Here is a 13995-nt window from a genome sequence, read left to right as displayed (position 1 = left end):
ATTATTTCAAAATAAAAAGGTGTCTTGGTGTGGTTTTGAATGATTTGGAATTTGTTTGTTGGCAGGAAGAGGATAATTGAATACATAAGACACCTCATTATATATAATCTCTTTTATTATTCTCTAGGATTTTCAGTTTTGCAATCAATCTTAGTGTCCTTTTGATTTGTTTCTTTTTTCTAAGCAGTAGCCCCTTAACCTGTGGCCTGATTGAACCTTCGGTAATCATCCTAACACATTTATTTCAATTTTATAATTGTAAAGACCTCGAGCAATAATGACTTAGCTCCACATAGTAACAGAACCAGGAATTTAATACTCTGGATCAGCTTTTTTTTTTTTTTTTTTTAACTGGGTTCAGCTTTCTCTCATCTAAAGTCAAAGTATATAAAAATATTTCAGAAAATTACCTCTAATCTATGAAATCTGAAAAATGATAAGATCAAGGAATAGATCTTTTTCTAAACTTATATGTACATATTGCCTCCTGAGTAACTTAAGTTTCTTGAAGTCAGCTTTGGTATCTCTGTCCTCTTTTGTATCCCAAGCTTCCAGCCAATGCTTTGCCTGTAACAGACTCTCAATGAGTATATGGAAAAGAAGTCCAGGAGGTAGGGGCTGGAGAATAGACTGGTGTGTTTTGTGTTAACTTTATTCCAAAAGGATCAAACAGTGAGTGTGATGGAACTAACTTTTTGTGTGAGTGAGAAGTGATGGAACTAACTTTTTTGATCACACGTTTCAATAGAAAAATTGATATACCATATTAAGACCTAATTCCATACAAACCTTTGAGCTATAAAATAATAAATAGGAGATACAAGGTAGAGTAAGAGACAAAAAGTTAGAGACCTCTGACTTCCCTGATGGCAGTAATGTGTCCTCGGATGAAATTTATCTTTCTAATTTAAAATTAACTTCCATCACTATCATTGTTGACTTTTTACTGCATTAATTTCTATCCTTTTTCTCATTAGAATTTCATCTGTGTCTAAAATATCTCCTGTTTGCTTTGTCTTCCATCAACTCCGTTGGACTTAGCTGTTACATAAATTGCTTGTCATTGAAAAAAATCATAATTTTTAGGGGTTGCCTTTCAGGGGTTTGAAGAAGGTCTTCATCAGTCCAGAAACTATATTAGGTGGTGGCAGTTAGAGTACAAACAAGACTGTCCTACAGAATCAAAGACCTCAAGTAGCTTCTTTTGAGGGGGGGGGGGGCGTGTTGTTAAAAATAGATTTCTAGAATATCACTGAGGTCTCTCAGGCCCAGATGACATCATTCCCCAAGTACCATTGGCCCAAAAGTTAATGTCGTATTAGAGTATTTGTCCTCCACCTGCAGTGAATCAGTGACGAAGTCAAGAATTATACTCTGATTCTTAATGCCTCCGATCTCTTCACGAGCTGTACCTTCTGTCTCCAACTCTGCATTTTATTTGAGACACCTTTGTCTTTCAGGAAAGATGCCCACATAGTATTATAACAGATGAAACAAAACTGGCTTTCAGTATGAGAAAAGCCTAGCCATACTTTTAAAAAAATTATGGTAAAATACACATCATGTAAAATTAACCATGATTTTTTTTTCCAGTGATTGCTAAGGAGCTTTTATTTAAGGTGCCAGATGAAAAGGCAACATTTTCCCCCCAACTGGAAAGAATGTTATAACTAAATTTACATTTTAGGAGATTTTACTTGGCACATAGAAGGCTGAACTTGCCCATTTTGTGGTTCTTCATACATTTTAGCTAACTTAGTTTAATTCATTTGCAAAATAAACAAGTTGAATTTTTTTGTGAGGGGGAGAACTGTTTTCATTCCCTTTTAAAATATATTTGTTAAATAACATTTTAGATGCCTCATTTTTAAGGGTTTTCTCAAAGCAGACTTCCTTCCATTAGTTGCAAGAACTTTCATCTAGATATATTTTATACCAAAAATATGTCATGTTTTACAGCTGGAATTGCCAAGGCTAAGACTGTGTCCTTTATCAACTTGCCGAATGTCTGAAAACCTAATCTAAAGTCCTTTGATTTTCTCAGTTACAAGTCTTTTAAGCAATGTCAATATATTTATATGTTGACGTCAGTGGAATTATTATTTTTAGAATGCCAGTTTAAGAGCAGTTAGCTTTTCCTGCATCTGCCTTTGAAATGCAATTTAAAAATGATTAATCTGAAATGTCATTTAGTTAGATGTGAATCACTGTTTTTTCCTAGTGGCATCTGAAATGGAAGTGGGAGTCTAGCCACAAGAAATATCTCAGGCATTTCTTTTCTACCAGGGCATGGATGGCAATGAATGACCACCAAAGACCCCATGAGGTGATTTTCGTCAGAAGAAATGATTTTTCTGTTGCTTAGAAAGTACTCTTTCCTAGGTGATTAATGAAGTTCTCATTTTTCCTGAGACAGTATCTACCTGATCTTAGTCTTAGCTTATCTTAGCCTAGTCTTAGTTCTTAGAACTATAATCTTTTTTTGTTGTTAGTCACCCCAGCTACTCCCTACACTTGAATCTTCAGGCTTTGTTTAAAGAATGATGTCCAGTAGAACTATAATCTTTTAAAAATGTCTTAAGGGCTTCCCTGGTGGTGCAGTGGTCGAGAGTCCACCTGCCGATGCAGGGGACACGGCTTCGTGCCCCGATCCGGGAAGATCCCACATGCCGCGGAGCGGCTGGGCCCGTGAGCCATGGCCACTGAGCCTGCGTGTCCGGAGCCTGTGCTCCGCAACGGGAGAGGCCACAACAGTGAGAGGCCGCGTACCGCAAAAAAATAAATAAAAATAAAAATGCCTTAAAAGAGAAGAGGAGTATCATTTGTATACGTGCCCAGATAATTTGGGAAGTCCAAAAATTTGGTTGTCTGGTCCTGTTAGATGCTGATAAAAGAACAGGAGGTGATCACTGAGTTCTGTAACTGATGCCTTGAGCAGCGAATCCTAGCCATGGCAGAGGACTGGGGATGATTTGGGAATGGCTGCTTCTGTTACTGCATGAACAGTATAAGGAAAAAGAAGTTTGTGGACAGCTGGTATAGAGAGGATCCAGTAAGCCAAACAAGAAAAAGGGATCATAAAAAGACTGGTAACTCGGGGCTCTGTGATGACTGAAATCTCACCTTTTAAATGTCTCTGCTTTCAGATTGCCTGTTTGGTATCTGTGGATCAGTTTCAGCTTTATCAGCGGTTAAAATCTGAACGAGGTATGTAAACACTCTTCTTTTTATCCTGATGGTGAATGTGGTTTTACATGTGACCTCTTAACCCTAACCTGTGTGGAAGATTAAGGCAGCTGTGAGCTGTCAGAAAAGCCACCAGGGTACTCAGAAAAAGACAAACGGTAATTGCAACATAAAATTTCAACTTTCTCAGCCACAGCCAGGAAAAAAAAATGCAGACTGGCAGGAAACAGAACTTTCCTTATGTTGGTTGTTTTGTATTTTTAATTGGGCTCACGTGAAAGAAGTTCTGCAAAAGTTGGGTAGTTTCACGACAAAGAAAGTGACCCTCAAAATGGGTTTTACCACCAACTTCCCTGCTCTTGAAGATCACTTCAAAACATTCATCCATCCAAACATTTTCACTGCTCATTGTAATAGTCACCGTTTGTTCTTGTTCAGTCAGAGTGATGGCTGAGTAATCTTTCTAATGCTATTTCCAATGTATCGGACTAATTTTCTTTCTGACTTTAGACTTGGGGTAATTTATATAGCTTTTCTATTTGTACTGCCTTTTTATCTGTAGGAATTATTTTTTGGTGTACTTTTCCATATCTGAGAAGTAGAAGAAAATTGTTTCCTCTGGAACTCATAGGCCTCGTTGAGTGTATAAAAATCAACTCTAATCTAGCATGAATGTACATTTTTCTGATTGCTACCTTTTTAATCTGGATTAATAAAGTCTAGCGGTAAGAGGGTAGGGGAAGAAATGAACATTTTTTTTTAATGTGCCAGTAAATTTGGTAAAAAATTTATCTCATTTAATTTTTGCAATTACCCTGACAGATAATTCTTACATGAAAAAATAAAAAAGAGCATGTGGAGCATAAAGGGGGTAAGAATAGGAATATTCGCAGGAGAATCGCAGGATGACATTCACTACCTTTGACCAAAGTTTGGTTCAGTCTCACAGGCTTATTTTTTTTCAGCAAGCCAAAAGCAGATTCATCTCTCATGGGTATATCATTTAACTAAATTTATAAGACTGATATATGGAGTTTATTTAAAAATTATTGGACTACATTACTTGAATTACATTTTTGCCCTATAGGAAGATGCAAAAAGGATGTTGTGGAACATAGAATCAGAACCAGAAGAGTCAAATGAATTTTAGGTTTAATGGATGAAGACATAGCCTGATACGCCATCTACACTGTCCTGTGTAGATTCTGAGCTAACTAGAGGAATTAATGATGGGGTAGTTTATATTGGCCCTCCCTAATCCATCCACGTGGGCTGATTAGGTTGAGCATTATAACATCAGATGCTGGTGAATGGTATCAGACATCTGCCCTGCCATTTTCCCATTTTATCCCAATATCCTCCATTATAAAAATAAATTACTGCTGGAACATAGGCATTAACCCCGTGGATGGATGTGGCTGGTAGCAGTGCCATGATTTGAGGGCTCTTACCTGGAGAAAGTCAAAGGAGTTAGGCTGGATTTTCAGACTTCTTAAATGGTGAGACCTGTCAATCTCACCAGTCCCACTCAGTAACCAGGGCTCAGCCCGTTTATAGGGTTCCCTTGCCCCAGATGCATCTCTCCTCCAGACCATCGACCTCCTCCCCACCCACACATTGCCCCATCTTGTCAGTAGCAGGCCTTATTCCTCATTGTTTACAAACATTTTATTAAATAAAATGTCTTTTGCAATTAATTAGACAGATTCTAATAGTATCAGGAATTAAAACTTTCTGTGAGTTGGTTCTCACTGATGAATATAAATTTTTAGTGTATTCTAAAAATAGTGGCTAAGAGCCTGTGTGGGGATGGAGGCTCCACCCCTTACTAGCTGTGTGACCTTAATTTCTGCACCTCAATTTTTCACCTGTAAAATGTGGATATTAATAGTCCCTATACCATGGGGTTCAGATGAGGATTAAATGAATTAATACATATAAAACACTTCCTTGAGTACTTCCTGTATCTCAGTGTTCAAAATATTAGGTTGTTGGTAATAAAAATGCTAATAAAGTATATTCACTGTTCTGCTTCTATTCCCTTTTTCTAAGATGAGACAATCATAACATTCTCTAGGAGATATCCTCAGATTGAAATAGATGTTATGATTGTCTTGTTGTCAGTGGGATGAGAACACTTGAAATTAATTGGCCACATCCATTTTTTTTGGCATTGTACATTCTGTGAGTTTGGAAACATTTATGATGATATGTATCTACCAATACAGTATCATACAGAGTAGTTTCACTGCCCTGAAAATCCTCTGTGCTCTGCCTGTTTGTCCCTTCCTCCCCCTTAACCCCTGGCAACCACTGATCTTTTTACTGTCTTCATAATTTTGCCCTTTCCAGAATGTTATATAATTGCACTCAAACAGTATGTAGCCTTCTCAGATTGGCTTCTTTCGCTTAGTAATATGCAGGTAAGTGCCCTATCCATCTTTACAATAGGAATAGCCTTGTCATATGCAAGGTGCACGTGGAAGATTATTGGCCAGGACTCTTACTCTGCCCCGGATAGTGCTTGGATAGATGCTACCACACTTTGCCTTGTGACTTGGACTTTTCGAGGTTCTTGTTTTCAACCCTACTTCCGACTGTCTTATTTCTTCATTAGATGTGATAATATATTCAGTCTGGTTACAAGTTAAGCAGGTTTTGGAGTCAGTCTTTTTTTATAGGTGGTCTTCCATATCTCTGATGCATTATAGATCAAATAGTTTTACTCATACATGGAATTTATTTTTTCTCTCAAGTTCTAAGCATATGCCCCATACAGATGCCATGAATTGACAACTGATTTTATTATTCTCATTTTATAGATGAAGAAACTGAAAACTGGAGAGATTGAGACTTGCTTAGGACCATATAGGTGTGTCCAAGCTTCCTCATCTATAAAATGTTTTGAATTCTATAATTTTTTATTGTAAAATAAATACAACATAAAATTTACCACTTCACCATCTTAGGTGTACAATTCAATGGCATTAAGAACATCCACGATGCTGTGCGGCCATCACCACCATCCACTTGCTAAACTTTTATCACCCTAAGCAGAAACCCTATAACAATTAAACAATAATTTTCCATTCCCCTCTTCTCCCAGCCCCTGATAACCTCTAATCTACTTTCTAGCCTGTGAATTTGCAGTCTAGACATTTCATATAAGTGGAATCATACAGTATTTTCCTTTTGTGTCTGGCTTATTTCACTTAGTATAATGTTTTGAAGGTTCATCCACGTTGTAGCATGTATCAGAACTTCTTTTTATGGCTAAATAATATTCCATTGTGTACATATACCACATTTTGTTTATCCATTCATCTGTTGATGGACATTTGGCTTGTTTCCACCTTTTGGTTGTTGCAAATAATGCTACAGTGAACATCGGGGTACAATCCCTACTTTCGATTCTTTTGGGTACGTAGCTAGCAGTGGAATTGCTGGGTCATATGGCAATTCTATGTTTAGTTTTTGAGGAACTGCCAAACTGTAAAACTCTGTAATTTAATTAGACATTTATACTATTGTAAAGGATGGAAGTATTTTTTAATTAAAAATATTTTTTTGTCTGCATTGGTTCTTTGTTGCTGCATGTGTGCTTTCTCTAGTTGCAGCGAGTGGAGGCTACTCTTTGTTGTGGTGCACAGGCTTCTCATTGCGGTGGCTTCTCTTGTTGCAGAGCACGGGCTCTAGGCGTGCAGGCTTCAGTAGTTGCAGCACGTGTGCTCTAGGCACGGCACGTGGGCCCTAGAGCGCACGGGCATCAGTAGTTGCGGTGTGTGGGCTCAGTCGCTGTGGCTCGCGGGCTCTAGAGCACATGGGCTTAGTTGCCCCGTGCCATGTGGGATCTTCCTGGACCAGGGCTCGAACCCGTGTCCCCTGCATTGGCAGGCAGATTCTTAACCATTGCACCACCAAGGTAGTCCCATATGGAAGTATTTTAAATTTGGAAATTTGTTAAATCTGATGATGATTTGGTTCAACTTCCTCATTTTATAAAAAAGGAAACTGAGACCCAGAGACGTTTTGATCTTAGGTGATTTTGGAAGGCAATTTGTACTCATGTAATTCTTCCTCAGCATCCATTATAAATAATTATTATTAGAAAATAGACATTCCAAGTAAGAATAAGTTTAATAACATTCCAAGTAAGAATAATTCTTAATTCCAAGTAAGAATTAAGTAAATGCAGTTTACTTGATAGGAATAATCTTTATCTAAATTGTATACCTCCGTTTTACATAATAGACTTCGTATTCACCTCTAACTCAACACTTACCAGCTAGGTGACTTTGAGGTCTATGTCATGAAAATATTTTATGTGGAACTCCTTAAGAGGGGATCTTGAGATGTATTAAATACTAATATTATGAAGGGGTTAAATGACTAACTGGTGGAAACTAAAACTCATTGGCTGGACTCAGATAGAATTGGAGAGATTGTTTTTACTCTGAAAAAAATGTAGAATCAGATTAGTGGCAGCTCTGTATCTTAGTAAGAAAAATTATCATTAGTCTTGTCCAATTCTTATTGCCTACCAAGTTCTTTTTTAGTTTTTAGTTTGTCATCCAGTGTTTTAGTTTTCTTCTACATTATGTTACATATATGATTAGCTTGTCTTCTGTGTCTTTGTTTTCATCTGCATCTTTGTGGGGAAAATCTTTTGAACAGAAATGGGCCCAAATCACCACTCTGTTTACACAAAGCAGAGAAGTGTCAACTTGGCATTGATTCTGTGGATTCTGTGAATCCACTTTTCATCCATCTGTGATTTTTCCATTGGCTACTGCTGTGTTTGTGTGTTTTCTGTGTCTGTCTTCCAGTATTAACAAAGAAAAGGGAATACTGAGTTTGGCATGTGTTAGTGATTATTGCTTTACTCTCTTCTGGTTCTCAAAGCACATGTCTGATTATTAAGGCTAGAATTTTGTTTGTCTCTTGTTTCCAGAACCTACTTTTTCAAATTAGTTTTTTGGAAAGTTGAGTTAAGATTATGCATTTCTAGTCCTTAAGAGTTTTTTTCTAATTTTCGTGATCCTTTTTACTTACTGTAACTGCAAGTTGCTTCAGTTCCTTGGTGGGTGAATGTGTCTGTTCTTGGATATTTGTATAGTTACCAAGTGGCTAGAGACTCTTACAAATGGTTTAAATGCCATTATTGTTCTCCTTCATAAAAAAAGTGAATACAATAGGGCTTTATTTTCCTGTTATCATCCGTTAATCCTACTGTATTCATTCATGTATTCAATATGTACTTATTTATGTACTGAGTATCTGTGTGTGCCACGTGCAATTCCAGATGTGGCTTCAAGCTATGGTTCCATTTTTCTTTGAAAGCGCTTTTGTTCTCAGCATTTTTCACAAAACGCCTCCTTTCTTTTTTTTAAAAAAATAATTAATTTTTGGATGCGTTGGGTCTTCGCTGCTGTGTGTGGGCAAGGGGGGCTACTCTTCGTTCTGGTGTGTGGGCTTCTCACTGTAGTGGCTTCTCTTGTTGTGGAGCATGAGCTCTAGGTGCGTGGGCTCAGTAGTTGTGGCACGTGGGCTCAGTGGTTGTGGTTCATGGGCGCTAGAGCGCAGGCTCAGTAGTTGTGGCGCACGGGCTTAGTTGCTCCGTGGCATGTGGAATCTTCCTGGACCAGGGATCGAACCCATGTCCCCTGCATTGGCAGGCAGATTCTTAACCACTGCGCCACCAGGGAAGTCCCTACAAAAGCCTCCTTTCATTTTGAGCCTTAACATTTATGAGACGGCTCTTCAAATTTCATCTTGCTCTTGCATTTGCCCTTGGTGAGATGCTCCCACTCCATCATTTCTATCTAATTATTAAGGTCTTATCTCACCAGAGCTCCTGTGTAGCTATTTGGTTTCTTTTAGTGTTTTTACTTTTTAAGACTGGGTGATACTAAATGACTTTATCATGAGTTCAGTTTTATATTTTAACACCTCCCATCTCTCATTAGTCACCTTCCTTTTCATAGTTTCTGATCACAAGCTCATTCTTATCATCTGTGTGTGTGTGTGTGTTTTCTTTTTAAGCCTGATTTTCTGGTGTTTTGTGGTAAATGTATGACTAAGTCTAGGGTTTCCTTCCCAAGCTATTCTGTGCTTTCAGATGGTAACGCTTTCTCCTTGGTTTCACACTTCTTCAACTTGACCATCCCATTCATTTTGTTGATCAGTTTTAAACCTAACACAGCACCCTCTAGATGTTACAGCTCTCCTCTGAAAAACTGAAGTGTCTGCAAGAAAAGACATTTATTAGAAGTTGGGTGAGATTTCTAAAGGGACCTGAATAAGAGGCACAGTGTTCATAAGTGTTTTCCTCTTCCTCTCTGCAAGTCCATTTCCTCATCTATAAAATGGGGATAGTAATGGAATGATGGTCCCAGAGCTGCTGTAGAGAATAAATGAGTTAATATTGTGTATGTCACAGAGTGCATTCAATGAATTATTCGGCCATTATTGTTATTCTTCTTGTTATTCATCACTACCACCCCCGAATCTTGTCCCCAGTTTTCTAAACTAAACTAAGAATCTTCCAGAACCCAGATCACGTCTTGGAGTGAGTGCACAATGATATCACTCTGTTTTCTTTTCATCTTAATTCAGATCTTTTTCCGTGTGTTTCCTTCCTTATTGTCCTAGATTCTAGAGAGTTGTAGAGAAATTTGATAATCAAGGCAAATTCCTTACCCCACCTATCACATCAGTTTCCTTCATACAGTATATTCTTACTCAAAGCATCAATCCGCCTTCTCTGAACACCTCCAAGGAGATTGTGACTTGCTGAGATGGAGCATTCAGAGTTGCTGCTTCAAAGAGAAAAGATTCCCATGGTGATGGGGGGATTGAAATCTATTTAATAACATGATTATGTTTTTACATAAATAATGGTATTCTAGGAGTAAAAAGGCCTGATCCCATCACATACTCACTAACCATGTGTTATGCAGACTCCCAACTTCTGTTGGTCTCAATATAACAGTGTTAGGCTAGATAAGCTCAGAAGTTGTTTCCAAGTTTGAAATGCTGTGGTTCTCATCAACTATCTTGAGAGCAACCCCTCTGCTGACGGCCACCTCTGTTTGGGTGTATTTACTGTAGCAGATGTTAATTCCAATCAGTTTCGTTTAATTGCATTTTAACTAGCTGCAGAAGACCTTTGTTCTTTGAGATAGTGGAAAGCAAATTAATTTTGGCATAATTAAAAATGCAGTGGGTTGTAAAAGTTAAAACAGTTTGATTTAGCTCAGCTGATAATTAAATTAGCTTGAGTGCATGGCATTTCCCACAATAATAAACGTGCCTCCGATGTCTTTTTTGGTACAGCCTCACAATGGTAGAAGATGGCAGAAAAACAACTTGTGTTAGCTGAGAAAATATCTAGCCGAATAAAAAGTAAGCTTCACATATCTAGTTCCAGGTGGGAAAACCAAGGGTCTGGAGTTTAGTTTTTGAAAGCTGAAAACAGTTATTGGGGTCAGACGTGGTCTGTAGGTTTCACGACAGTTTTATTTTCTTGGAATGTGTCTATGTCCTAATAATTGTCAGAGTATAGAAGTAGAAAATAGTTTTAAATAGCATTTCCTGCCTTATGTAATTTACATGAAGAAGCAGAATCTGAAGATCAAATAGTCGTGGGACTTTACTTCAGTAATCAATTCTAATTTTCATAAGTAAATTCCAGTTCAAGTCTGTGACTTCCTCTGTCTCTGATGTAAGTATGTTACAATTAATCACTTTTCAGTCATGTCCTTATTAAAGTGTTGAGGGTACTGTTCTCTTTTTCTAGGTTTCTGAGCTTTGCCCCATCTCAAAGCTGCAGAAAGTTTTCATCACTGCTGATACAGAAGAGATTATTTGAATATGCATCAGTTCTTTTTTTTTTTTTTCATCTTTGGAATAGAAATTGGGAGGAGGAAGAAACTGAACCTTAAATGTTTTGAATAACGTGCATTTTGTTTATCTACATAATAACTGTGTTTCCTGAGCCCAAAGCCAGGAGGTAGAATTGAATTCACAGTAATAGTAATAAAGAGTGTTTTAGAAAGTCCTCTGTTCAACCCCGGGGGCTCTCCTTCCCTTCAAACTCCTCTCAGATGATTGGTGTGGAGGAGAAGACAGCTCTTGTTCATGTGATAGCGATTTGGCTACCACCTGGTATCCATTAATACGTTCCTTTTTGGCTTGGCTTCTGGGAAGTCCTGTTAGCTGCCGGGGCTGCCAATTTCTAATGGCTCTTCAGCTTTTTTCACCTTTTCTACCACTCTGGCTTCTAGGCCCTGCTTGTGGTATACTCTGTTACCTAAGGTATATGAAGCAAAATGGTGCTCTTAATGGCACATTGGAATGTTAATAATTTTAAAAAAGCAAGACAACTCTTTTAGCTTCTTTTGACTTTTACTTGTAGCTGCTTTTCTGGGAGCCAGGCTGAAGGATAATGTGAAGGACAGGTGCTATATTGTATTCAGATCCCTTTTCAGTGTAAGCTGGCCAGAATTGTATGTCTAGATCCCTGTTCTGTTGTGGGAAGCTCTTCTCCAAGAGACTCCAAGATGCCCTATACAAATATCTCTCTGAAGAGTTGTGTCTGTTCTCTGAAAATATCTAGACGCAGGGATGAACAATATAGAACCTTGCCATAGATGCTTTCATTATCTTTTATTACCATAGGGAATTGATCTACAGATACTTTTGTTTTGTTTTGTTTTGCGGTAGGCGGGCCTCTCACTGTTGTGGCCTCTCCCGTTGCTGAGCACAGGCTCCGGACGCGCAGGCTCAGCGGCCATGGCTCATGGGCCCAGTCGCTCCGCGGCATGTGGGATCTTCCCGGACCGGGGCACGAACCCGCGTCCGCTGCATCGGCAGGCGGACTCTCAACCGCTGCACCACCAGGGAAGCCCTACAGATACTATTTCTTACGTTGCTTCACTCATTTACTCAATGAATGCTATGTTCCAGGTACATGTCTAGGTCAGTAGTTGTCAGCTGGGTGACTACATCCAACTGCATCTCTACCAGGAAATCTTGACAGTTTCACCTTCAGACTATGCTCCACATTTTTAGTACTTCCACTTCTAACGTATATCATCTTGGATTAGACGTATCATCTTGGGTTAGGTAACTGCAATAGCCTCTTACTAGATCTCTGTGCTGCCACTTCGTTCTGTTACCAACTATTTTTCCTACAGTAGCCAGAATAATCTTCTAAAAGTGGAAGTCATATCACAGCACTCCCCTGATCAAAATGGCCTTCTCCTCCAACGGCTTCTCACCACGTTTAGGCCTTATCATCATCTGCGACCAGACCCTTGACGACTATCCCCAGATTGTTTCCTGTGATGCTCCCCTCTGCTTACTTAGCTCCGTGTAAGACTGGACTGCCTTATTACATGTGTAAATCCCTTCTTTTGCATTATTTGGATAAAAGTTGGAAATCTTTCAGACCCAAAGCCATGTGTAGGTTGGCTACGTATTCACGGTTCTCACTTATAGACTTAAATGTGATTTTTAAAATTGCACAGCTATAAAAAACCCTCAAAAACAGAAGTGATGTTTGCTCAGTATCATCTGGTTCTTACAAATGTTAATTGTCCCAAAGGCTTATCTTTCCCAATTCTAACCAAATTAATACTGTAGTCACCCAGTTGAAAGAGTAGAAAGTATGCATTTGAGCTGAGCCGTCTCTGTCATGAATCAAAAATAGAGAAGGCAGAGAGAAAAACACATTAAGTATTCTTCGTGTCTTCAGGCCCAGAAACACCAATGTACCTTTCCTTCTCATTCAGAAATGTCCATCATGAATTTCTGCAGCGTGTGGCTGTTTGACTATAAGGGAGAAATCTCTGCGGTCCCGTCTGTACATCCAGTAAGAGAAATTGAGTCACTACTCCGTTGAATACTCATTCCCTAACTCCTTGCTAACTTAGTTTGCTCCTTACTTTAACATAGAAATATAAACTGAGAGGACTTTAATGAATTTGGCTAGATTGCCCCCACCCCATCCCCTACCCTCCTACCCACCAGGATAGTCATTTACTCTGCCTTTAATGGTTTATCAAGAAGGCAATAATGACACACCTTTTTTGGCAAATATCTTTTACATAAGCAGAGCAGTATTTAAAAGTTGTAGGACACACTCAAGTACCTGTGTAAAAAAAAAAAAAAAATCTGTGCCCCAAAACAAACATTCCATAAACAAAAGATATTGTATTGCTACTGTGGGTACCTCCTGTATGGATAGACATTTCTCCAGGCTTTAATCATGTGATTCTAACTAGCAGGACTTTCTTTTTATTGAAATTATTTAAAAGGGAGGCTGATGGGAGAAGGGGGCCCCGTTTGAGAGAAGTCATTGGTTTAAATTAGTAGATATCTGGTGTTCCTTTTCTCCCGGAGCCCCCTGCATTTATAAAAGGAAATTTTTTGATCCCCTGGGATGGAGGGGAATATAGTTAATGCATCCCATCTGATGGTACTGATTGGCCTAGTGAGGGGGGCTTGGCAGCCTGCTAGGGAGACCCAGAAACACTTCCTTGTGATGTGCTGTGTTTCTAAGTGGAACCTAAGCCTGTCCTCTAGGGTAGCTCTCCCTGGAGTTGAAGAACCCAGACAGATATGCAAGAAGCAGTTAATGAATAGTAAAACTAGAATATATAACCAAATACTAAGTACTCTTTAGAAGAAGATGTAGACATTTGTGAATGTGACTTCCGGGATAAATACCTGTCTGTATATAGGATGTTCAGGAAGTGGGAAGAGTTGATCAGCAAATCTGTTTGAAAGAACCATCCCTTCTATTAT

At 38.7% G+C, this 13995-nt stretch overlaps 1 protein-coding gene across 1 annotated transcript in view; it reads left to right on the top strand.

Annotated features, from left to right (window-relative positions):
• The window catches only part of RNF144B (ring finger protein 144B), a 64841-nt gene that overhangs the window by 38817 nt on the left and 12029 nt on the right, over window positions 1-13995 (top strand). The window contains exon 3 of the mRNA XM_065886169.1: window positions 3147-3207. Coding sequence (XP_065742241.1) covers window positions 3147-3207 — 61 coding nt within the window. The remainder of the gene's footprint in view (window positions 1-3146; window positions 3208-13995) is intronic.

The sequence above is a fragment of the Phocoena phocoena genome, chromosome 10 (genome assembly GCF_963924675.1).
Source record: "Phocoena phocoena chromosome 10, mPhoPho1.1, whole genome shotgun sequence".
Lineage (NCBI taxonomy): Eukaryota > Metazoa > Chordata > Mammalia > Artiodactyla > Phocoenidae > Phocoena > Phocoena phocoena.
The sequence above is the reverse complement of the archived record's forward strand: the minus strand, read 5'-3'. Positions and strand labels throughout refer to the sequence as shown.